Here is a 23976-nt window from a genome sequence, read left to right as displayed (position 1 = left end):
CCTGGATATTCCAGCCCAAACCTGCAGACAAGTGCCTGGAGGCTGGGCAGAGCCTTTGGAGCTCACTCTGCACCCGTGTGCCACACTTTACCCCAGCAGGCTGCAGAAACCCCTCACTGTTTTGTCTCCCTGTGTCTGACCCTGACCAGTGATTGCTAATTACCTGGATCAGGTCTGTGCTGGTTTTGCTACCTTTTTTTTTTTTTTTTTGCTAAAACCTCTAACATTTATCTCCCATTTTCGGGACTGAAGTCAAGGAAACATCCTCCTGAAGTGAGGAAAGACGTTTTTAACGAGAAGAGGTGATCCCAAAGTTCTTGGACAACCAGCACCAAGTTTCACCCCATCTCCTCTGTACCCTCCCAGCACACCCACGGACTGGCTGCAGACTGCAGAGGGAACTCCATTCCTGCCTTCTGTGCAACCTGACTGCCTTCCTGCTGCTTTCTAGGGAGCTACTGAGGGTGAGACCAAGTGGCTGTATCCAAAGCCCATCCACCCGTGCTGTGTAAGGAGAAATCAGTGTTTTGGTGCAGACATTTCACGTTCCAGACAAGTGTGTGCACATGCAGCCCAGCCCTCCTTCTCAGGGACAGCGAGATGCTCAGAGCTCAGCCAGCACACAGGGATGGGAACGAAGGATGCAATCCAAATTTAACAATTTTGGAAGATTGCCTGCCTTCCCTGTGGCTTTTACTGCAAAGGTTTCAGGCCACTTGCCAGCGTGGCTGCTCATAAATAGTGTCCATGAGGAAACAAATAAATGAGGCACCTCCACAGGTTGCAGACACTACAAGAGTCGAGACACAGATTTTAGAGATTTCCCCCATTCCTGTGGGCAGCCAGGCAACTTGGAAGCAGCTGGGAGTGACAGCAGGGAGACAGGGAGGAACCTGAGCAGGGCTGAGATCAGTGAGAGAGCCACAGGACACCCCCAGCACACAGCTCCAAGGCCAGCAAACAGCTACAGTGACACCCTGAAGGGTCAGTGTCACCACCCACAATTCCATTTTCATGGAGAATTACTGATGCTCACTCCACTTGAAACCCTGGAACACTTCTCCACATGAGGGAGTACTGAACTGTTAAATTATAAACATATGTACCTTAAAGAGGATAAAAACCTTTATTTTTCATTCTAAAAAGCACTGTAAGCAGCAGAACTCTGTTACTTAATTTAAACAGCACTATTACTATGTGGCCAACTGGAAACTGGCAGTAATATGTAAAATAGATGCAGATACTCAAAAAACTCCTCCCTCCAAAGCTTAATCTGCACTTTAATCATCCTCACATATGGCTGTGTTACTGGAGCTCCAGTAATCCAAAACTAAGCATCCACACAGTTTTTCTGCTCTAATCCTAATTCTAAATAAGAAAGGGTCAGGAAAATGGCATTCAGTACCAAATGACCCATTTTTTTTTCCACCTGTAAAGAAAACCTAGTGGGATTCCTGTTTCAAAATTCAGAAAGTACAGCAAAGAATTGTCTAAAACACCATACACCCATAAGGAAGGAAGGAAGGACTGGGACGAGGTATCATGAAAACAGATGATGCATTTCAAAGTATGCTTTTAAACTTTAAATATTTAGACTTAAATTAACAAACATGTTATTGAGTGCAAATATATAAATATATATACATTACACTGATCAGCTGCTAAGTCATCTCCAAAGGAAATTTGTTCTGCACTGCACAGTTATCCAGCATATGTAATGTACAGTTTGGGGCTGCCAATCTCTGCATGGTGTGGAAAAGAATTCCAGCACCAGAAAACCTGGATCTAACATTATGCAAAGAAACTCAACAGACAGCTAAACTGGCTACTACCTCATGCTGCATTTAGGTGCAGTATTAGCCTGTTCTTTCTCATCTGTATAAACCATGTCAGCAATCTGATCTTTATTCAATTTTCCAAGCAATCTTCTGTGGAATAATGTAACATAATTCAGTCAACTAAAAGCAATACTCTTACTTCTGCCATACCCCCCATCTAAGAATAGCATCATTAATACAATACTAAAATCACTTTTCAGTGTATTTAAACATAACAAAATCTAACTGCAGAATTGTTACTGCAGTCATTTAAAAGAACTACTTGAAGTGAAATAATGAGATACTCCCCTGCATTATTCTGCTGCCAAATAAGTGAACAATACAGAAAATTAGAAAATGCGAAGAAGATGTTTGAATCCTGAACTAAAAATTATTTTGACAAAGCAGAAGGCTGCAGACATGAAAGCACTGCACCAAATTAACATCTGAGCAGCCTAAACAGGATTGCTGGTTGCTGGTGTGGTATCAGAGATCTGCTGGTCTCTCCTGCAGCAAAACCAACCTAACATTTTTAGATGTGGTAATATATCTGTACATTTAAAGCAGAGTGAAATTGATAATGTAACTGCTATATAAGATCTAAGGACACTTTCATTCATGTAAGGTATTATTTAAATACAAGGTAAATAAACACAAATTTATCCGAAATCTCTTAAATTATGCTAAATGCACACAGTATGAATTCATTCCTGGTGCTAAGGACATAACTCAGGAATAGCATATACAATTAAAATTAATTTTATTAAATCCATTCTAAGAGAACAGTGATGTGCAGAACTGTCAGTCACAGGAATTCAACCCTTTAAAAAACATAACCAAGGGTATGAAATAACAAACATTGCTTTCCATGGACTGTGGTATTTAATCAAAACCTAGCAGCCTGCTAACTGCAAAGAATGAAAATGTATCATCTAAATGACTCACTAATATATTATGGGTTTTTTTCTGGCCTCCCCTCAGACCACAAAGAAGACTTTGGATGAGCTGATGAAGTTAAAGCCCATGTCTCGTGGTACAGAGTGCGTGTCCCCTGCTGCAGAGCACTCCCTCTCATGGCCAGCAGCTAATGCCCCCAAAGCCCTCGGTGCTGGTCGAGTCCCCAGTGTGCAGTGTGTGCACTCAGCCTGTCCTGCTGAAGAACAGGCAGGTGAAGCCCTGGCTTACTGCACGAGTCCCCAGCAGCACAGGGGACGGCTGCAGAGCCAGCCAAGGACTGCTGAGGCTGGAGCTGAGGCAGGGATGCACTTTTCCAGCACAAGCATCCGTGCTGTGCCTGCTGGAGCTCAGGAGCACACGACACCCCTTCGGTCCCTCTCCAGACAGGTGTGGGACAGGCTGCCTGTCTGGACTGCTTTGCACAGCAGCCAGCAGCTCGTCCCCAAGGCAGGAGATGTTCTCGTGGGCAGGTCCCTGCAGGGAGGGGCCCAGGTGTGCACACCCAGACACCCCATCATCGGCGCTGGGGCCAGGAACAGCACAGGGAGCCTCTCTCCCTTTCCTCCTCTCCCTCCCTCTCTCCTTTCTCTGTCCCTCTGGTCAGACCCTCTGCTGTGGGCTCACTGCACTCAGGACTCACAGTCTCGTTTCCCTGCCAGCTGTGGAATTCACAGATCTGTGCCCTCTGTGGAGCCCCTGCCCACCGTGGGAGCTCCCCTCCCCTCCCCTCTGCCTTCCTACCCAAGTGCTGGCCGAGACAGAAACTGCCTCAGCTGTGGGATGAACCCTGGCTTGTTAAATTTTGGGGTGACCGCCAGAATTTTATCCCATTAGCACCAACGAAAACGTACAAAGAAGGGTAATTATACCGTAATTAGTGCAGTGAAATTTAAGTGAAACCTAAAAAAATTAATCCTTCGGGATCTAAAAACTTGTTTGTTAAGTAATTTCCTCCCAAAACTCCTGATGTCTCATGCCTCTCCAAGAGAGGTCCAGCAGGAGAGAACAATCTCCCTGAATGGATCTCAAATACTGAACAGCAGTACACAAGAACCCTAAACTTTAGCTTCACATCTGTGAAAAGAACGTCCAAAATATGCAAATGGTAATCAAACACTTTTGTTTATGTTCATACACAATGTATTTCAGATATTTGTGCCTAAAAAGGGAACAATTAGCTACTTTAGCCAACATGAATGAATGCCTGATTGCTCCATTTATAAGGAATTAGACACAGCATTCAAAGGGACCAAAACACAGCTAGCAAAAATGAATCAATACATGTGATGATGCTGCAATCTTTTTCTTTCCTACAACAATTTTGAGATCTCAGGCATATGCTGTAACCTGCATTTGTGCATCTTATACTGGCACTGATTCTATAAAATTGTTATTCTTAGGAGGAAAATTTAGCCCTGCTGTGGGATCAGTGGATTTTATTCACAAATTACTGCTGGGAAAAGAAAATATTCCAATCCTGCTCTGGATGAAGATGGGTATCAAATGGGAACCATTCCAAAATAAGATGGCTTTCTTCAAGGACGTTTAGACAGTTTGTTTTACCACCCTGACACTTTAATTATGAGAACAAGGACAAAGTCAAACTTTAAAATCTTTCCTTTAGACTTATAATTTGTATATAGAAGTATAAATAAAGCAGCACTCAATACATTCAAAGTGAGAAAATTCAGACCAAGACATTATTTTATATTACAAAAGAAATGTCATTGCCAATCTCACTGCCAAGGGACACTCTTCTTCCCAGTTCTACACTATATATCCTCCAAGCAAGTCATGTTGCATCAGTAATGCAAATTTAAACTTCCTCTTCTTCAGGAGCAGGTAAGGAACTGTCTGTAGTCCTGAACTGTGCAGTTCTGAATTTGCTACACTGAGAGTCATTCTAAGCTCCTGTGGCCAAAGCATATTCAGACAAATAGTAATTATCAATACCATCCTACAAGGCTTTAACATTATAAAAGCATCATCTCGTCCAGAATGGGGAGAAATGGGGGACAAAGTATACTGGAATTCCAGGGGGAAAATCCAGTTCTTGAGAGGTAATTAAAATTTTGGTTTCTCTGAAGTACAAAGCAAAGGCTGACCTGCTTTTGGCAACTGTCTAAACAGATACAACTTTTCTCCTTTCTTGAGATTTAAACATCAGTTTAAGTAAAAAAAGATCAGGTGCTCCTGGCTACAAATAAATGCAATCACATCGTATGTAACACTGAAAATCTAAGTGAGACAAAAGAATATTAAAGAAATACAACTGAGGCACTTGTGGGTCACTCAGTCTGTTTAAAATAATTCAAACACGAAAACCCTCAAAAACCAGTAGAGAACACCCCAAAGAGAGAGATAATTATGTAAACTAGTATGTTCACATCACATACCCTTCCAGTTTATCCCACACGTATCCCTAAGCTTTTAAAATTTTGCATTAGAAATTGTTTTAGCTCAAAGGAAGCAACAGAGGCCAACAGCAGCTGGGCTCTCTCCCAGCAAGGTCCCTCCCTGCTCCCTGGCCATGGCACCAGAAACACATATCCTGTAAAAAGACATCCCAGCTGTGCAGGAGCAGAGTGGGAGGTGGGGGAATCACCTCCCTTATGCAGTGCTCCCTGCACAGGAATGGAATCTGCAGATATTCCCCTACACTGGTTGTCACCTGCCCTGTATGATACAACAGCCTCAAGCTCTATTTTAAACACCCAGTCACAGCTTTATTAGCTTTACAGACTGATCTACTATGGAAATAACAAACCTGTATCTAGTTGTGCTGCTCCACTGCTCTGCCTTTTCCAGTTCTGAACTTCTTGTTCAACTCCAGCCAGCCTTGACAAGGTTGTGTGTTTGATAAAACAAATTTCCTAGGAATTGTGCAAGACTCAACAGCTGAGCAAGGCACAGACACAAATTAATACCCAGCCAGGGAAAGGATGCAGTGTTTTTTTGTCAGTTTGTACTGCAGGTGGGCAGTCAGCACTCCTGACACCTGTGTAAGGGAAATGCAGAGCAGAGGGAGGCAGTGGGTAACCATGGATAATACAGAGACAGGGAAGGATGCACTGCAGAGGAGAGGCTTCAGATTGGTCATGTGCAGGGCAGTGTCTACACAGGACAACACCCAAAATGTACAACAAAACTAGAGATTGAAACCACAGCTAGGTGTGCTCAGCCAGCCCCATCTGAACCTTTTCTTTCTCCTCCTGGTGTAGATATTGAAGAAGCAGTAACTTTGGCATCGGCCTCAAGGCTTCTGAGATCTGTTTCCCATTAGGAAACAAATTCCTTGTGGCTGTTGCACACAAAGACACAAAGGTCACACTGTGCTGCAACACTGGACCCTGAGAGCTGCCCTGCTGCCTTTCCTGCTAGAACCCCACTGCCTGACTGGGGACAGCAGGTTTCACCCACACAAAAATGCTCCAGGCCATCCATCCCCTTTTCTCCCACTCAACTTACAGACACCAAGTGAGAAAGGCACTTGATGGAACTTGGATTTCAGAGGTAAGATAACACTTCTATAGCCCACAAATACGTAACTCCTGCAGAAAAACAACCTTCTTCATTCCCCCTAAAAAGTTCAGTTGTTAGTGACTGAGACACTCTTATCTCATTATCTTTGTATACCCAGGTGAGTAAGTGAGGGCATTACACCCTTCTTGGTTAAACTTTTTTTTTTTTTTGCCACTTCTTTTTTTTCCCAAATGTACACATCTTGTCTCTACATGTATTGCACCGCTGATGATTTAAAGAGTATCTTCAAGTTTGCCCAAATGAGTCTGTACACATTCCATCTTTATTCAACCTAATGTATGGTTTCTTCACAGGAAATTTAGTCATCATCCCAAGTGATTTAAAACTCTAAGGCATAAAGCAGTAATTACACCCTCTCACTTCTTGATACACCTACTCACTGACTGGAAAAGATGCAGTACAGAAGCCTTACTTCCTCTGAGAATGTCACTCCAGGAGGCTCAGGTGAATTACAATTACAGAATGTTCTCTGAGTGCATTTGTGTGCATTACTGGGAACAATACTGCCAGATGCCTGATGCACTAACTATGTAAAATTACAACTTGAGAGTCAGAAAGAGAGAAGAACACAGAGCAAAACAGCTTTTTTAGTTTCAAGTAATACTGAGGAGCACCATCACCTCCAGCCACAGCAGCCTGAAAATGCCAAGCATCCCTCTCCAGGAGGAGGAAGGAACAGAGGTGTGAGAGAAGCAAACTAAACTATGAACCTTTAAAGCTGGTTCTGTACTGAGACAAGGGAGAACTTTTAAACTAAATATACTGGCTAACAAGGAGGGCCTGAAGCTCTGGGGAAGCAGCTTCAGGTAAGTGCTGTGCCAGGTAGGAGCTCTATTTCCCTGTGGAGTGGTGTCCGAGCCGCTGCCCCACAGCTGTGGTCACTCGGGGTGGTCACTCGGGGTGGTCACTCCGAGCCTGGGAGGAGCCCAGCCAGGTCCTGCCCGGGGCCATCCTCAGTGCTCTGGCTCCCTCCGCTGACAGCTGCACAAACTGATTTATTTACATTTAAAAAGTGGCCCCCAAATTCCAGCCGAATGCTTCTCATGGCACAACGCCCTGGCTAACTTTCCTGCAGTATGGGACAGTTACATCAAAAAAAGCCTTTGGAAGTGGGTAACATACATAAAAGCTACTAGCAGAATAATTTACTTTTTTTAAAAAAAGGCCACTGAAATTAACTCATTAGAAAAAGGCTAGCAAGAAAAGTAAGCAGTGATTCTACAGAAGCACAGTGCTTTAACATATCAGACTTGGTCAAGGAAAAAAAAAAATGCTCCTGAACAAACAGCTGTAAATTACCAGCAACAGCAAGATGCTAAAACACTGGTATACCTCCCTATTTGAACCTGTCAGAAAATAATGAACATTAAAATTGCTCAGTGTATTTTCAAAAGTAAAACAGAGGAGAAAAAATACTGTGGATAACCAAGTCAAAAGATCTCCTTTATGGGAGAACTGAAGGGAACAAAGTGACAGCCTCAATAAACTCTGCCCTGACAATGCTCAGGAAACACATTTTCAAATTAATGGATCCAAAAACTCAAAATGTAGGCAAATGCAGCCCATGGACTCAATAGTGCTATTTACTACAAAATAAAGCACAACACTCAAATCGAGCCTGCAAAGAGAAACCACAAAAGACAGAGTCCATTTCAAAATCATGAAAACCAGCACAATACTGCTACAAAACACAGCATTTCTAAAGCACTGATAAATCAGGCACAGGTCAAAATACACCAGTGGCCAAATAATCATCACATTTCAGGATTAATACAAAGGAACTCTCTCTTGTGCCATACACTGCATGCAGGGATAACAAAAGCATCCACAGCTACTTTAGAAGAAATTAAACACATTAGGGATGTAAATACTTGCGAGGGATGAAAGACATCCAACATTAATTGGCAAGTTTAGGAACAAAACAACCTCCAGTCCCAGGTGATCCAGATTCATTGTTTGAAAAGGGATACAGAAGTAGAACCCTGCCCAATCTGATTTCTGCAAAGGCATTTCTATCCTGGTCCAAACCCACTGCTACTCATCTGTGCCCCAAAGAGTGGTTTCACTCCTTCAAACCTAAATAACACCCACCACCTCTGTTGTGTCTTCTGCTGTGCAAACTCTGCTGTGGATCTCAGCTCTTCTGGACAAACAAAAACATTTGGCATACTCAAAATCACAACTAAAAAACAGAGGTTTAGCCCAGGATAAGGAACCATCTCACCTGAATTTCAGGAGGGGCTGGGTTACCCATTTTTTCAATCTTCGACGTCCAAATGAAGTTTTGGTATGATCCAAGACCCAGAGTAGGCTTCCTTTTGTTTTCATGTCAGTCTGAAATAATGAAAATAACTTAATTATTTCTAACTGAGCATTTAGCTTTGCAGTGGGAGGATCTTGACATTATTCAGAACATCGTGTTTGGGCTTTAAGAGATGGCAATTGTACACTCATTATCAATTTCATTCTCAACAATGCCTTACATAAAGAACCTCCAGCAGTTGTAAGATACTTAAGTATGTTTTTCCTTTAGCTAGAAAATGGGTTTTAGGAAATGACCAGGATAAATTACAGAATTAAAATAAGTCTGTACATACAGCTCTGAGCAGGAGCACAAAAACAAGCTCTACTGCAAACATCACTCAAATGCAGTTGCTGAAGAAAATAAACTGAAGCAAAGTTCTTCACTAGTCAAAGTGCAGCGAGGTCCCTAACTCATACTAGAAGCTAGTACAGAAGAATTTAATTTATGCTTCTGAAAATGTTATCTCCCTTCAGTCTGATGCCATTTAAAATAATTTAAGACTTTTATGGGTCAGATTGGCAAATTTGATTAACTTCACTGGAAAAAGTATGACAAACACCTGTGAACATCTCAGCATTTATTAAAAAAAAAAAACAAAAAACATTTGTCCTTACCTGATTCTGTAAAATTTCAAGATTTTTCATTGTTGTCCCATTAATTGTCATGAATTCAGTTTCACTGGACAACCGTTTGAAATTGCTGGGGAGAGGAATTTCAGATGTTGTATCTTAAACTTGGGCATGAGCAGAAAACTGAAACACTGTCAGGCTTCTCACATTAGAGAATTCAACAGTTATGCAAATAAATTTTCAAAAGTCAAGCAAGAAATTAATACTTCTTCAAATAAATAAAAGAACTGAACACTAACTTTTAACTTTCTGCTTGGGGAAAATGAAACTTCACAGTCATTTCCCCATTTCCTACAATGACTCTGACAAAGCCCAGAACAAAATCCAGCCCTCCTGTAATCTAACCCTTCTTCACTAAATGGTTAATTTATTCAGTTTACAATTTACCAATGACAGGACTGACAATTAATACTTCAAGAATGGAACAGATTTTTAACACAACTCATCATCAAAACATCATATCAAAACACATATTACTTTTTTATTACTGCTGCAAATTTAAACAGCCTGCAGGTGCAATTATGTAGGAAAATAGAAATAGGGGAGATTGAAACTATTTGCTTTTTTTTTTTTTTTTAATATGAAACAACCATGATCAAAATTACTTGGCTTTTTGATATTATTGAACAGAACTGGATGAGATCAACCCAAAGGCTGTGCTCCTTTAGAATAACCACTAATAAAATAATGGTATTAGGTGCGCAATCATATGAGATCTGAAAATCATTTCGGTCTCAAACGCACACGCAGCAGTCAGGACAGAGAAGTGCAATATCCTCACTAAATGGTTCTGACAAATGGAGTCATGATTGTCTGGGTTAATCATCCTGCTGACTGCCCTGTGCACAGAATCTAGGACACTCTTTGCTCTCTTACACTAAGCACAACCACTTGCTGGGCAAGGCTTAAAACTGTTTCCTTGACTTTCCACAAAAAAGTTTTTCAGTGCATTCACTTTTAAACCCTCTGGAAAAGTATTTGAATGCTCAACCTTTTTCTGCTATGCACACACAGCTGCATTGCTGCCACACTAAAAACAAGAACAGCACCAAAACTTTCAGAAATATAAAATATTCAGAGACTAATCTTATATATTTATGTTGCATGCAGGTGCCTGGGCCTGTTACCAATTTTTTTCCTAAATAATGGGTCAAATTAGAAGTATTTTCCACGGAATTGTAAAAAAAAAGCAGATTCAACTGCGGGCCCTCAAGAAGTTTAATGACAGCTTGGAAGTACAGCTGACTCAGAACTGTACCCATGTGTGCTATTTCAGAAACCAAGGAAGCTGACCAGCAAAAGAAAACACTGGAGGCAAAACCAACAACTTGTTCCAAATTACACAATATTGTAAGCAACAAAACAATGCTTCTTTTTATTATCTTCAGTCACAATTGCTGATGCTGGCAAAAAATTAATTAGGGAATGATTTCTGCTTGGCTCCCACTCACAAATCCCACCTGCTGCTCCAAAAACACCTTTCTGCACCCAGGACCAGCTGCAGTTTCCCAATTTGCCCCTGCTCCAGCCTCTGGTCTCTTACACCCAGCTGGGTGAGAACCAAGCCCTTCCACCTCCTCTCCAAAGCCAAGAGGATGCTCCTGGGTCTCCCTGTCACATCAGAGCCTCAGGACTGTGGATTTCTGTGGTGCTCCCACACTTCTCCTGGCTTTGGAGCACCTATCCCAGGACACACTCTGTTCCCAGCAGGGCTGCTCAGCAGAACCTGCAGACAGCTCACTCTGTTCCACTGCACAGTGGATTTACTCTTCTTCCACAGTGTATTTACAGCTCTTTCAGATCAGACAAGCTGAAGTTGTTTTCACAGCATAAATTACGCGTGTCTTACATTACCCAGGTGTTTTCTTTATCTGAGTTACTTCACCCTGCTATTAATCGTGGTAATTGAGAGTTTAGAGTACGTGAGTAACAGTCAAGATCAACTGCAGGATATGCCCAACCAACAATTCCACATGTCACAGCACAGAACATGTTTTGCTTCCACCCACTCATCTTCCTTCAGCTTGGGATCAGAACTTGATAAAAATGTAAAAAAACCCCACATTCTTTACAAGGAATTTAGAGACCAAATGGCAGAAGAAGGTTGTAGGTAACTATTGAGCCAGGGCAGGTTTTGCAGCAAAGGTCTCAGCACAGCCCTTGTGTGAAATGCTAATGTGCTGCTACCAGCCCTCGCTGCCCTGCTGAAAGCCACCTTTCAGAAATCACATTTTGACAGGATCACAGGGCCGTAACTCCTCCTGTAGGTGACACTGTGACCCCAGTTTCAAAGCACAGATTTGCAACAGTCTCAAGCACTCCAAGCAGCACAAAACCCGAGTAATGGAAACAGCTGGCAAGCCCGTAACAGAGGAACGTGGCAAGGCAGGGTCAAGTCATCTCTGGGCTTAGAGAAAGGAAAAGAGTAAACAGACAGAAGCTTCTAGGGAGCTTTAGGGATTTTATAGGGAATACTCACGAGAAATGAGGTTCCTGCCCATAAAATTACTTTTTCAGAGCAGGACCACACGATGATGAGTGTGAAAAGGTTACTGTTCTGCTCTAGGACAGCCAAGTACATCCCAGACTTCAGTTGTTATGTGTTCCTGGAGAAACTGGATCACCTGTGCCATTTTTTCAGTACTTAAGGGGGGGTTACAAAAAAGAGTGAGAGCAACTTTCTACACAGGCAGTTAGGACAAGGGGGAACAGCTTTAAACCACGGTAGGAGAGATTTAGTTTTATGAAGGAATTGTTCCCTGGCAGGGTGGGCAGGCCCTGGCACAGGGTGCCCAGAGCAGCTGGGGCTGCCCCTGGATCCCTGGCAGTGCCCAAGGCCAGGCTGGACATTGGGGCTGGCAGCTCCTGGGACACTGCGAGCTGGCCCTGCCGTGCCTGCGGTGGGAATGGAGAAACTTGGCAGTCCCTTCTGTGATTTTGCCTCTGGAGAAGCTTGCAGTGCATGGTGGCTTTAATGCCGTGTTCATTATTTCCTCCACAGGAGATAATACGTTTCATTTCATACTCGGTATCTCAGCCTAAATGAATGCATGTTATTTAGATCAGGAATTTTCAACTACTTTAATTGCCCACATCTCTGATGTTTCTGAGTGGAGCTGCACCCTGAAAGCAGCAGACTTTCTTTGCTCAGTTACCTTTTACAGGGCTCTAGAGTCCATGGCTTTGAGATCTCTAGGGGTGAATAAACCACAGAATGAACTTACACAGACAAGAAATGCAAGAATCCCTAAAAGAATCCCCTTTAAGAAGTAAAAACAAGTCTCTCCATTTTTCAGAAGCACCTGTTTTCTTCATGCTCCATACCAAAGACATTTACCACAACCTGTGTAGCAAAGGACAACAAGCCCAAGACTATATTTTGAATTTAATTAACCAGGTTTAAACCCATCAGTGAATACTTCAGCAGGGCTGGAACTTTTGATCTGAATCCCTTTTTGTTTAATTCCTGCATTTCTTGAAGTTCTTCCATCACTGTTCAAAACCTACAAACTACTGTCTACAAAGTCTCTCTCCTCCATATCCAACATGCTGGAAAACACAGAGGTAAAACTGAAATACACCAAGACACATTTGCTATGCAAATCATGATTTTTTTCAAACAAAACTGGGTACTCAAATGTACTTGAAAACCTCTCCTGGATGTATGCTAACTTCTTGACAAAAGCCTTTAATAAAAGTCTCTCTGTACTAAAGGTATTAGGACACACTGATTCACAAAAACTTGTACCATTCATTATTAAATCTATTAAATTTATTTTTACTTGCTGCTGGGAACCCTGAAGCAGCCTAGTCATAGTTTGGGGTCCAGCTGTGGTAGAAATCTTTATTTCTTTGCAATGTTTTGCTCTTTTTAATTTCTTAAAAGTAGATTTAAAAGCTTCATTGAAATACTAGGGCAAAACCTGCTTCCCCCCCACCAATGAGTATTCCTTGACTTATATGGTATTTCATGACTCTTCCTACTAAACTGAAATGGAATTTTTTTTTCAGCTGGGAGAAGAGTGTTTGTCCAAAGAAGGTAGAGAGGTGTAATGAATTTTTCTGTCATTCTTTCTATCAAACAGGTCTTCTTCATCCAGACCTGTGACACATTAACAAACTGAAAACTCCACTTCATGCTTTCTGACTCATCTGTATATGCTCACTGACCTGAATTCTTCTAGGAATTTTAAGTTTCTTGACACTCCAATGGAAGTTATTTCTCTTCTATTTCCTAATTCAAGACATTCATGAGCCTGACATCATTTGCTTAAAAGTCTTTCATTGTTCAGTATTTAGATAGCATTTCACTGGCATTAGGGAAAACACTCAAGTTGAGTTTACCTGAGTATTTGGCTCACTTTGTTCATCCCCATGAAACACTACAAGCAGCAAGTGGAACTCAGTATTGGACAGTCAGAGCATAAAGGCTTTAGAAACAAACACAGCAGAATCCAAGCTCCTGACCACAAAGTTATCACAAGAAATGGTATTTTATTTCTTCACAGAACATCAGCAAGATATTAAGTCTTTCTTTGCCTTTTCCCTCAGATGCTCATACATTCCCCAGAAATCCATTAGAGCTGCCTTCAGCAGGCAAATGTCAATGCTAAGATTTAGTGCTTTTCCTTCCCAGTCTATAATGTACTTGATTTTAGGATGCAGCTGTTACAAATGTGACTGACTGCTGCTACATAAGCCTCCACATAATTATATTTGTCCTCTGCTACTGAATTACTTCTACATAAAAGATGGATTTCACATTTTCTCCAGCTGAAAGAACATTGACCTCCTGTGTGACTGCACACAGGGCGCTGTGACAGCAGTGACCCACAAGCTGACCATGAAATGGCATTTCCATGGAATTCATTTGCTTCCTCAGAAGTTCTACAAGATTTCTCCACCTAAGCCAGCACGTTAAAAAAACAGTTGTTTAAAAAAAAAAAAAGAAAAAAGGCAGTCCAAGAAGATAAGCAGGCACACCACAGTGCAGGAACACCAACAGATCAGCACACCCCTCGATGGGTCAGCAGGGAAGATGCCCCAGGAATTCCTTCCCCATTAGGCCTACAAGCACATCAAACCTTTTGTTAACACTCAAAAACAACCTGGAGAGAAGCGTAACTTAAGGAAAGAAATCCATCCCAAAATTCAGAACACATGGATAATTTCCAAACGTTTTGGTGGGCACCTGGAAAAGTGTTTAAGCAGTGTTTAAAGCTGGCACCTGCAGTGGATGTTTTAAATGCAGCTGGTAATCCACACTGGTAATGGAGGGAGCCCTTCAAAATGAGGCTTCAGACTCCCAGAATCCCACACAAGATGTGAGTGATCCACGAGTGACATGACATATTTCTACGTTTCCAGTCTGCAGCCAGACTGACTTTATTAAATCCAGCATATTTAGGGACAGAGGAACACTGAGATGACTGGGAGAGTACTTGGCAGAGGATGCACAACAGATAAAGCTGTTTTATTTAACAAGCCTCAAAGATATTTTCAAAGGTAGGCCAGGTAGGACAGTGATGTTTTACACCTGTGCAGGACAGGGTAAGAGAAGCTTTAGCATCTTTCCATTTTCACTTGATTCCACCTGCATAAGCCCATCACAAACCCTGAGCACTCAGCATATCTAATAAACCCAAGTGTTGGGACTGCTTAAGAGGTGACAAAGTTATACCCATGTCTGTGTGGTTTTGCAGTAACTTTGCACAAATTGAGGTGCTCCAGCAACAGCTTTTGCCATGATCCTTCTCCCCACTCCTACCTACCACTGAGTCCAGCCAAAGGATTTTCCAGAAAGCCAAGATGTGTTAAACAGTTTTCTTTAAAACTGATAATTAGATTCAGCAACTCAAACAGACCTGCTGAGTACTGCCTGAACATTACAACACACAAGAATTTGCAAACTGCAACAACATCTGCAAAGCTAACGTGCAGCAGCAATTTTTTTTTAGATTTTGGTTTTTTTAAAGCTGCCCAGAAAAGCCCTATGTTTTGGTCACACAATAGAACTGAGGTTGAGATGTGACAGCTGATACAAACAAACTTTAAAATTTTCTCCCAGGTATCTACCAGGCTTTGCACCTTGCTTGTTTTCAGTAACACCTGGCAGCAGTACATGCTCATTCACAATCCTGACAGTAACATCTACACAAACATACTTCATTAAGGTTTTCCTGAAATACTGCTCTAAGAAACCCCTTGATTCTTTCAGTTCTGAGTAGGAAATCAAATGTTAAGGTGTAATTTTTACAAAGGCTATGTTTATCACTAGCAGGTTTTTCATTACAATCAGGGACACTGCTAAGACGTGCAAGAAGTGGTGCTTTGAATTGGAAATTTATATGAGGCAACTTACCTTGGATTGTAAAGCATCTTTTCCAAATTAAATTCTTTGAGATATGCAATTACTGCTGCCAGAGAGCAAATAACAGGCTTATCCAAGCTCAGTACTACAGACAGGTTTTGAGGACCTAAAAAAATAATTTTTCTTGTTAAATGTTTATTTTCTGGTAAACTCACAGTCTACTACTAAGGTATTGTAGAAAAAGCATAATCTGCTTTTCAATTTATTCAGATAGAAACCTGTAATGTATGTAGAGTTTTATGACATCTGCAAATCAACACAAAGCAAGGCTCCAAAATAACACTCATGGTTCCAAATAATGCAGAACATTGCAACAGTGTAAACACATTAAGAAACAGAAAACATTTGACTCCATGGGTTTTTCTTGAAAAAAAAAAAAGACTAACTGTTGGCATAACAAACTTCTAAATATACAAACTAAAAATGCAATTCTGACATCCTCATTTTTGTGCACAGTGCTCTACTACAGAGCCAGTTCCAGCTGCAACAACAGGAAACTCGCTCCACGATACCACAACCGGTCTTTTTAAAAACCCACGTAGTTCAGCTTCTTTCAGGGATGTTTTTAAAGCTGTTGTTCTGTTCCCAGATAACACCAACAAGAAGTTGAGAACCCAGTAACAAGAATGATACTCCTGTCTTCCAAGAGGGCAAGAAGGAGGGCCCAGGACACTCTGGCCAGTCCCCTCCATCCCCAGGAAGGGGATGGGACAGGTGGCTCTGGAGAGCATCACCAAGAATGCACAAAGAAAGGTCATCAGGAGTGGCCAGCAGGGATTCACCAAGGGGACAGTGTGCTTGAGAGAGCTGGGCAGAGAGAAACCTAAGGAGGTTCAACAAGGGCAGCTAGAGGTCCTGCACCTGGGGAGGACTAACCCCAAATACTAGAATAGTTTGTTAGTGACCTACAAGAGACCAGCTCTGTGGAGAAGGTCCTAGGGGTGCTGGTGGATGACAAGTTGACCATGAGCTGACAGAGTGTCAAGGGGGCCAGGAGGGTTAGTGGGATCTTGGAGTGCATCAGGAGGAGCATGGCCAACAGGTCAGGGAGGAGATCCTGCCCCTCTGCCCTGCCCAGGTAAGGCCACATCCAGAAGGCTGTGTTCAGTTCTGGGCTCCAGAGTTCAAGGAGGATAAGAAGTTGCTGTAGAGGGTCAAGCAGAGGCCATAAAGATGATTAAGAGGCTGGAGAATCTCTTATGAGGAGAGACTGGGAGCTGAGCCTGTTTAGTCTCACAAGAAGACTGAGAGGGGAATATCGTCAATCCATATAAATACCTCAAATGGTGGTGCCAGACTCTCTTCAATGGTGCCCTGTGATTGGATGAGGCGCAGCGGCCATTAAAATAAACCACAAGTTCAACCTCAGCATGAGGAAGAACTTTACATTGAGGGTGGCAATGAAACAAGCTGCCCAGGGTGGTTATGAAATCTCCTTCTTTGAAGACATTCCAAGCCCACCTGGATACATTCCTGTGTCGCTGCTCCAGGGGACCCTTCCAAACCCAGGTACTCTGGGATTCTGTGACCTTGAGAACCATTTCAGATGTTGAGTAATCCCCCTCAGCTGTTATGTGCATTGAAATTTAAATCTGCCTAAACACACGCCTTCAAGCTTTGAAAGAAAGTAATGGTAGCCCTGTGTTCACTTCTGTTTAAATAATGTTCCTTTTCCTCTGAGCTCAACATAAGATCCCACTGTGCAGAAAATGAAGCAAAGGTGACCAAAAGCCTGCATGACTGTAAAGGCTAATAGGATGCATGCTTTGAAGGTATTTGGAATGAAAGACCTGTAATGTCAGGCACTTCTTTTGCGTAAAAAACCAAATTACATACCTGCAGTACCAGGCACCTCCTTTGCATAAAAGTCAGTAACCCTCTGGAAAGCGTGGCTGTACTCAAAATTGAGGTTTTCCATCCTTTCTATCCTAATTCTGTCATCCTGTAACCTGCAAAGAAATAAATATTTGACTTCCAGTTTTTACACTCCCATCGTGAAGAGCGCTGAAGGATGTTACAAAGGTGCACTTTCTTTTGTCTTTGCTTTGTTAGGAGTTGAATGGGTAAAGAATGAAGAGAAGAGCTACCAAAGTAGTTTGAAAACATTTCCAAGTGTGCTGTATGTTTTCAAATGTTAAAAGCTCTAGCCTCTGTGAAAGTGCAAATAAAGCAAACCCAAACGGCAGCAAGCACAGTCTAAAGAGGAATGCAAGAGGCATACCTGCAAGGTAGACACAAACACGTCACTACCAATCATAGCAAGTACTTTTGCCTTATCTCTTCTTACAGACTTCTGATGATCAAACACTTTAGCTACTATCCTATCCTATTGCCATATTCAGTTATCCTTTGTCTTGGAAGACTTTGTTCCAAAGCTGTAGAACGAAAGGGTTGGATTTCTTTTCCTGTGGCCCAGGCAGCCCCTGGTGACACTGGTGATAACCCTCCCCTGCCAGCAAACACAGCACACCTCACAAGGTGCAGCGTTCCCCCCTGGCTGTTTTTGCCAGCTGGTTGCTGAAATTACCACTGGATGGTGTTTGTCACTGTGATCTGCACAGCTGTTGATAAGCTCTGAACAGATAAGCTGGTTAAAGAGACACAAAGAAGAACACACGGTGACCCTGCCAGCCGCCAGCACAGCCACACAGGGAGCTCCAGGGAGAGCTTTTCACAAAACCTGCCTGGCCTCAGGGTTCCCACTCACCCCCACGGGATGTGAATCAACCAAGTGCTTTGGGAAGACTGGATCCATGCCAGTCAGAGGCACTGTGTAGGTATTGCTGTGTGGAAGTTAATCAATCAATACCCTTTCAGCAGGGCTTTTCAACTTCAGGGAAAAAACAAACACATTTTCTGCATTCTGACATTCTACATACTGCCACCTGAAAGGATCAATGTATCTCTGAGGCCCAGCTCCTAAAAATGAGAGTTAATTCCCACAACAGTGTCCAGCTAACCAGACCTGTCCCAGCTCAATCTGTGATCCTTTCCCTGCCTTGGCTTCAACTGACAGATCAAACTACATTTTCATTCATTATACTCTCTGGGAGTCCCCTCTCCCCAAACCTTCTCAGAATGAACAAGCAAAGGAAAATACCAGCCCCAGTCAGCTGTTCTCCTCCTTGCCTTTTCCCCTTGCTCCAGCCCCAGCAATCATGTGCCCAACGTGTCTTTTGGTCAATCAGCACGAGGTCAATCCATCACTGCAGTGCTGCAAACACCCCTTCAACCCCTTTGTGAGGTGATGGATGGTACCTGCAGGGCAGCACAGCAGCTGTGAGGCACCTCAACAGACAGGAGGGCCTTTCTGCTGACCACGTGTCACTAGGCACTGCAGAGGTATTTTCCAACAAAGACTTTACTTTTCATTTCTACCTCTTCATGTTTTCATAGCAACGACTACAGAAAAGCAAGGCTTAACAAGAGCTAATTTGTAGAACAGCAGTCAAAAAGGAAGACTTTGGGATGTATTTCACTGGAAATGAATGCCCCACTTCTTTGTTTTCTGGTGTTTAAACATTAATTGGTGTTATTTTCTTAAATGCATTTGTGATTTTCCTCCCATCTATAACCAAATGTATCCAAGTCCTTAGCATGAACTCTAGCTTACAATCAATATACATTGAGTGACTTCTGACAGTATTTTTGTTTGTCAACTCTGTGAGGGGGAACCATTTAAAACTACTGTCTAATTTAAAATTATTAACTCAGTGATCTGCAAAGATCTTCACCTATTTTATGTATTCTAGATACAGCAACACCAAATATATGTACGGCATCCTGACCAAGGGCATGCACCTGGTATTTTAGATAAAGCAAAAAAAAATGGAAAGCTACAGATTCAATGTGCTAAAAAAACCTACATTTTTTTCAAGATGTATGAAAACAAGGTTTGCTGCAGAAGGCTTTCATGTGTGTCCTTTGTGCAGGAAGATGATCACCAAAGGCCATGTTCCTGATTATAGGCAGGATGATATGTCGATGCTTATTTTATCTCTCCAGCCACCAGTGCCTATTTAAATCTGAAGTCAATTCACCATCAACTTTTGTAAACATCACTCTTGTCAGAAGCTCCAAATGAGCTGCAGTTCAACTCTTCCCAGCTCCCTGAAAACAAGCCATGCTCTCAGTCCCTGAGCTCCTCAGAGATCAACTCAACCCCTCAAAGCTCCCTCCTTCTGGGACTAGATAATGTAAAAAAAAATATATATATAGATAGATAGATATCTAATGTAAAATGTATATAATAATGAAATAATGTAATAATGTAACCTGTGCATCCTAACCTACGCTGTTCTGCCATTCTGTTACTGGAGGGACTGATTTATCTGTCACCCTGCTGGCAAAGTGAAAAAGGATCAACACTGCTGCAGCATTTCACTCCTCCATTTATCTGACAATTCAATGCATCCACTTAAAATTCATTGCTTAACAACTGCTGTAGGAAAAATATTTAAAAGAGAGCTCTCAGTTTGACAGAAAAGTCTCTTAAGAAAAACATCTGTAAAAATGCTAGAAGCTAAAAGGAAGCAACATAAATAAAACTAATTTACAGAATCTGACTCAAGATATCTAAAGAATAATAAAATCTTTTATAAAGAACGAGCTTGCTTTAAGCACAATATTCATATTGGTGAATAAAGCAGGAATCACTTCATTGCTGCTCTACAATTCACAATTAAACAGGCATAAAGTGAATAAAGACTGACTGCAAAACAGACACATTAAAAAAACTGAGTTTTTTTAAAGCTCACCAAGTCCTCCTAAGGAAAGCAAGTAAGTGCAAAATTTTACCATTCAGCTACTATCCTGCTGTGCTCATTCTGCTTTAGTACACTCAAAAGCAGGGGTGCATGGACCAAGATTTCCCTGCACAGGCCTGTATCACAGCACAAGGACACCGATGGTGCAGAATTTGGGAAGGTGTCTGCTCCTAAAATTTAGTAAGAAATTTTTACTTCTGATGCTAACCACAGATCCGTAAAGCACAAATGATTTACTTAGTTTTTCCTGTACAATTTATTCAAACTGCTCTTTTCTCTGCATTTCTCATAGTTCATTCTGCTGGGATGACCAGTCTGTCACTGCAGGGATGAAATGCCAGCACTGCCCAGCAGGGCAAAAGCCAACCTGAATGCAATCAGCCCTTTCAGATACCCAAGCACATTGTTGCCCCCTTCCCTTATCAGCTTGGCAGAAACTGCATTTCCTTTACTTGTCACCACTGTGTCACCTCTGTTACCCAGCCCCTCCAGCCTCAGGGGGCTCGGGTCTGTGGGAATGGAGAACAAGCACCCTTCATTTCTGGGTGAGCCTTGGCAGGGAGCTGCAGCAGCTTCTCTGGCAAAGCCTCAGGGACATTTCCAAGCAGTTGTTCTTTTGGCACCGAGAACACTCATTTTTGGAAGCACAGCTTTTCCTGCAGTCAGAGTCAAGCACTTCCCCACGTTTGCTCTGAGCAGCTTTCAGATGCCAGAGATGGAGACTGCTGTCACAAGAGAACAGCAGCACAGTCACCTTCTCTGAATAGCTGACACAAAGTGCTGCTGCCCATGAAAACCCAGCAGAAATCTCCACTGGGATGTTGTCAGTATGTTACGTATAACATGTTACCCCACAGGGCCCCCAGCTTCCAAAACACCCCATCCCAAGCCCCTCCTGAACGCCAGAATCGACTCTAACACACCTTAATATACACATTAACACACATATGTGTATCTGCTTGCTCACATGCATACATACATGCAAATATCTATACACACACAGGAAAATTTGAGGAAAACTCCTTGCTTGCCTTTCTCCATCCAAGCTACCAACATTTCTCAACACATTTTCTGTTTTTCTCAGGAAAAGAACTCCAACCACACTGACAAGGCTGGAGCCTGGAACCAAGGAATTCTAAGAAAACACTCTTTTAGCTTCAGGAACTGAGAGGCAGGAGCTGCCAAGGAAATGGAGTAAGGAGGTTAGAGAACAAAGGAGGTTAGCAAAGGGCTGTGCAGGCTCTGCATGACTGCATCCCTTCTGTGATGGCAGAATTAGGTAGCACAGGACAAAACACAAGCACAGGTAGATTGCAGCAGCTTCTGCACCCACAGAAAGAAATCTTCTTCAGGCTTCTTCCATCTGCCTGTCTGAAGAACAGGATGAGACACATTGCACTCATGTCTTGGAAAGTAGAAAGGATCAAGAACGGCTAGGAAACTGTTTATTAGCACCTAGGAATAGCCAGGATGAGCAACAGTCAACACTGAAATAAGACAATCCCACCACGTCAATTTAATTTCCCTCAATTGCAGAGGAGCTGATTCTGTGGACAGAGAAGACGCAGATCCTGTACCTGCTTGATCTCAGGAGGTTATTTCACAGCTCCACAGGTCCTCACAGCTGATGTGCAGAGCGTGATTCACAGGGAAGTGCTCTTAGGGAACGGCAGCCGGCAGGCTGGAGAGCAGCACTCAGGCTGGCAGCAGGGCTCCCTGAGAAATGAGGTGAGTGTTCTGCACAGCCCCACAGCTCAGCACTGCCCTGGGAGCCCTCTCTGCTCCAGCACCACTCACACAGGCAGCCCCAGGCGGGACAACTCCAGCCCACTCAAACACGGCTCCAGGCTGAGGCGGCCGCAAAGAGCGTCAGAAAACCCCACTCCAAGCCTGGCAGAGAAATTACCTCAAAGGCACCCATTTTCTCCACCATCTATGGCTGTGAACAAACACACAGAGGGCTAAACGAAGCCCTAACCTCTGAAGGAGAAGTTCTTTCCATCCACCCCCCCAGCCATGTAGAGTTTACTGCCCAGTGACCAGCTCTGCTTACAGGGAACTGCAGTGCCTTGTGCAGCTGTCAGACCCACAGCTCCTGGGGGCCAGCACAGCATCTTCCCACACCTCCAGCAACACTCACTTCCCTCTGTGTTCTGCAGGAGCTGCACAGATTAAAAGAAAGGGGGAGCACATAAACAGGAAAATATAGTTTTATATCGAACAAACAACTTTTTTCAAAATAACTGCAAAGACTGATTTCCACTTCCATGATGGAATGGGGATGAAAAAGTAATTTCATAGCAAGTAAGTGCTGGGGTTTTCCCTTCAGAAATATTTAAACATGTATCTTTGAAATCCCTTTTGACCTTTCTCTGGGGGAAAAGTTTGCCCCCAGCATTACAACTTTCTGCAAAAATGAAAGTTTCCATGATGCTGGGAGGATGCAGAAGACCAAATCTTCCCTCTGATTGTCCCACTGCTCTCCTCCACCTGCACTCTGACAGAGGTGTGCTACAGACAGCCTGCACACGTGTGTCCCCAAAATCAGCAGTTACTCCACTCAGGGTTATGCCAACCAACAAAAATCTCTGTCCTTGCAGGGTTTCAAACAAATTAAACTAAGCTGAAAAAACCATACCAAACCAAATCAAAGACAAACCAACAACAACCAAAAAAACATCAAACAGCAACTCAAACAAACAATCAAAGGCAACGAGAACACCACAAAACAAAGCCCAGGAAAACCCTGCCTAACATCTGCCATACTACATGAGCACTGAGGAAATAATGCTCTTTCTGTGACACCCCAAGATGGACAAATAGCTGTTTCTGAATTAAAGTGGAAGTGAGGAAGGAGTGAGGACACAGAGCCAATCATTTGCTCACGACATCTTGGGATTATTCCCATGGGTAAATGCAAGTAGTTCTACATATCCAGATCTATACAACAAAGATGAAAAATGCTCTGGTGACAAAGGAATGACACTCCACATTTGTGCTGTATATCCTAAAATCAGGTGTGGAAGGCTCCTCTGCGTCTCCTTTTCTTGTACCTCGCTGACAGGCGATGAAACATGAGCCCTACACATTGTGCTTTTGAGGTCATTTCCAAATTCCAAACACCCCTTTTTGCCCTCAAGGATGGAGCATTTCATACCCCTGTGTCACCCAAGTTTTTGCCAAGTCATAAATAAACTGGTAGTTATCTGTGCTCTTTCCCATCAGGGTCATTTTCTGTATTTTCTTTCCACGTGGGTCCGAAACTTCACACAACAATGTACAGCTGGACAAGCAAACTACAAAAAGGGAGTGATTACCCATTAAATTCAACACTGGCTCTTGCTATTGTGTCTGGTCTTGGTTGCTTTGCAGCTGCAGCTCTGTGTGTTTACAGCACTGCCCCTTCTGCCTGCCACAGCACCCCTCTCTGATTCTCTCTCCTTCATGCTACCACTGCTGTTGTGCTCTGCAGTTCAATATTCAATCTGACTTTTGCTCAAACCCTTGCTGGTGATTTTTTGAGCGAGCTCAAGCACACTCATTCGGGACACCACTCAATACTATTTTAGTTTGTTTTTGAATTACCAAA

At 42.7% G+C, this 23976-nt stretch overlaps 1 protein-coding gene across 5 annotated transcripts in view; it reads right to left on the bottom strand.

Moving 5' to 3' along the window:
- MSH3 (mutS homolog 3) overlaps positions 1 to 23976 on the bottom strand; it is an 86204-nt gene that overhangs the window by 38580 nt on the left and 23648 nt on the right. For all 5 annotated transcript variants that reach the window (XM_086868831.1, XM_086868834.1, XM_086868833.1 and 2 more), the window contains exons 9-12: positions 17458 to 17570; positions 15613 to 15727; positions 9237 to 9321; positions 8542 to 8651 (exon numbers count right to left, since the gene is read on the bottom strand). In XM_086868831.1, coding sequence (XP_086724957.1) covers positions 8542 to 8651; positions 9237 to 9321; positions 15613 to 15727; positions 17458 to 17570 — 423 coding nt within the window. The remainder of the gene's footprint in view (positions 1 to 8541; positions 8652 to 9236; positions 9322 to 15612; positions 15728 to 17457; positions 17571 to 23976) is intronic.

This window comes from Cyanistes caeruleus, chromosome Z (genome assembly GCF_971803275.1).
Source record: "Cyanistes caeruleus chromosome Z, bCyaCae1.hap1.1, whole genome shotgun sequence".
Classification (NCBI taxonomy): Eukaryota; Metazoa; Chordata; class Aves; order Passeriformes; family Paridae; genus Cyanistes; species Cyanistes caeruleus.
Note: the sequence above shows the minus strand (reverse complement) of the source record. Positions and strands in the feature narration are given on the sequence as shown.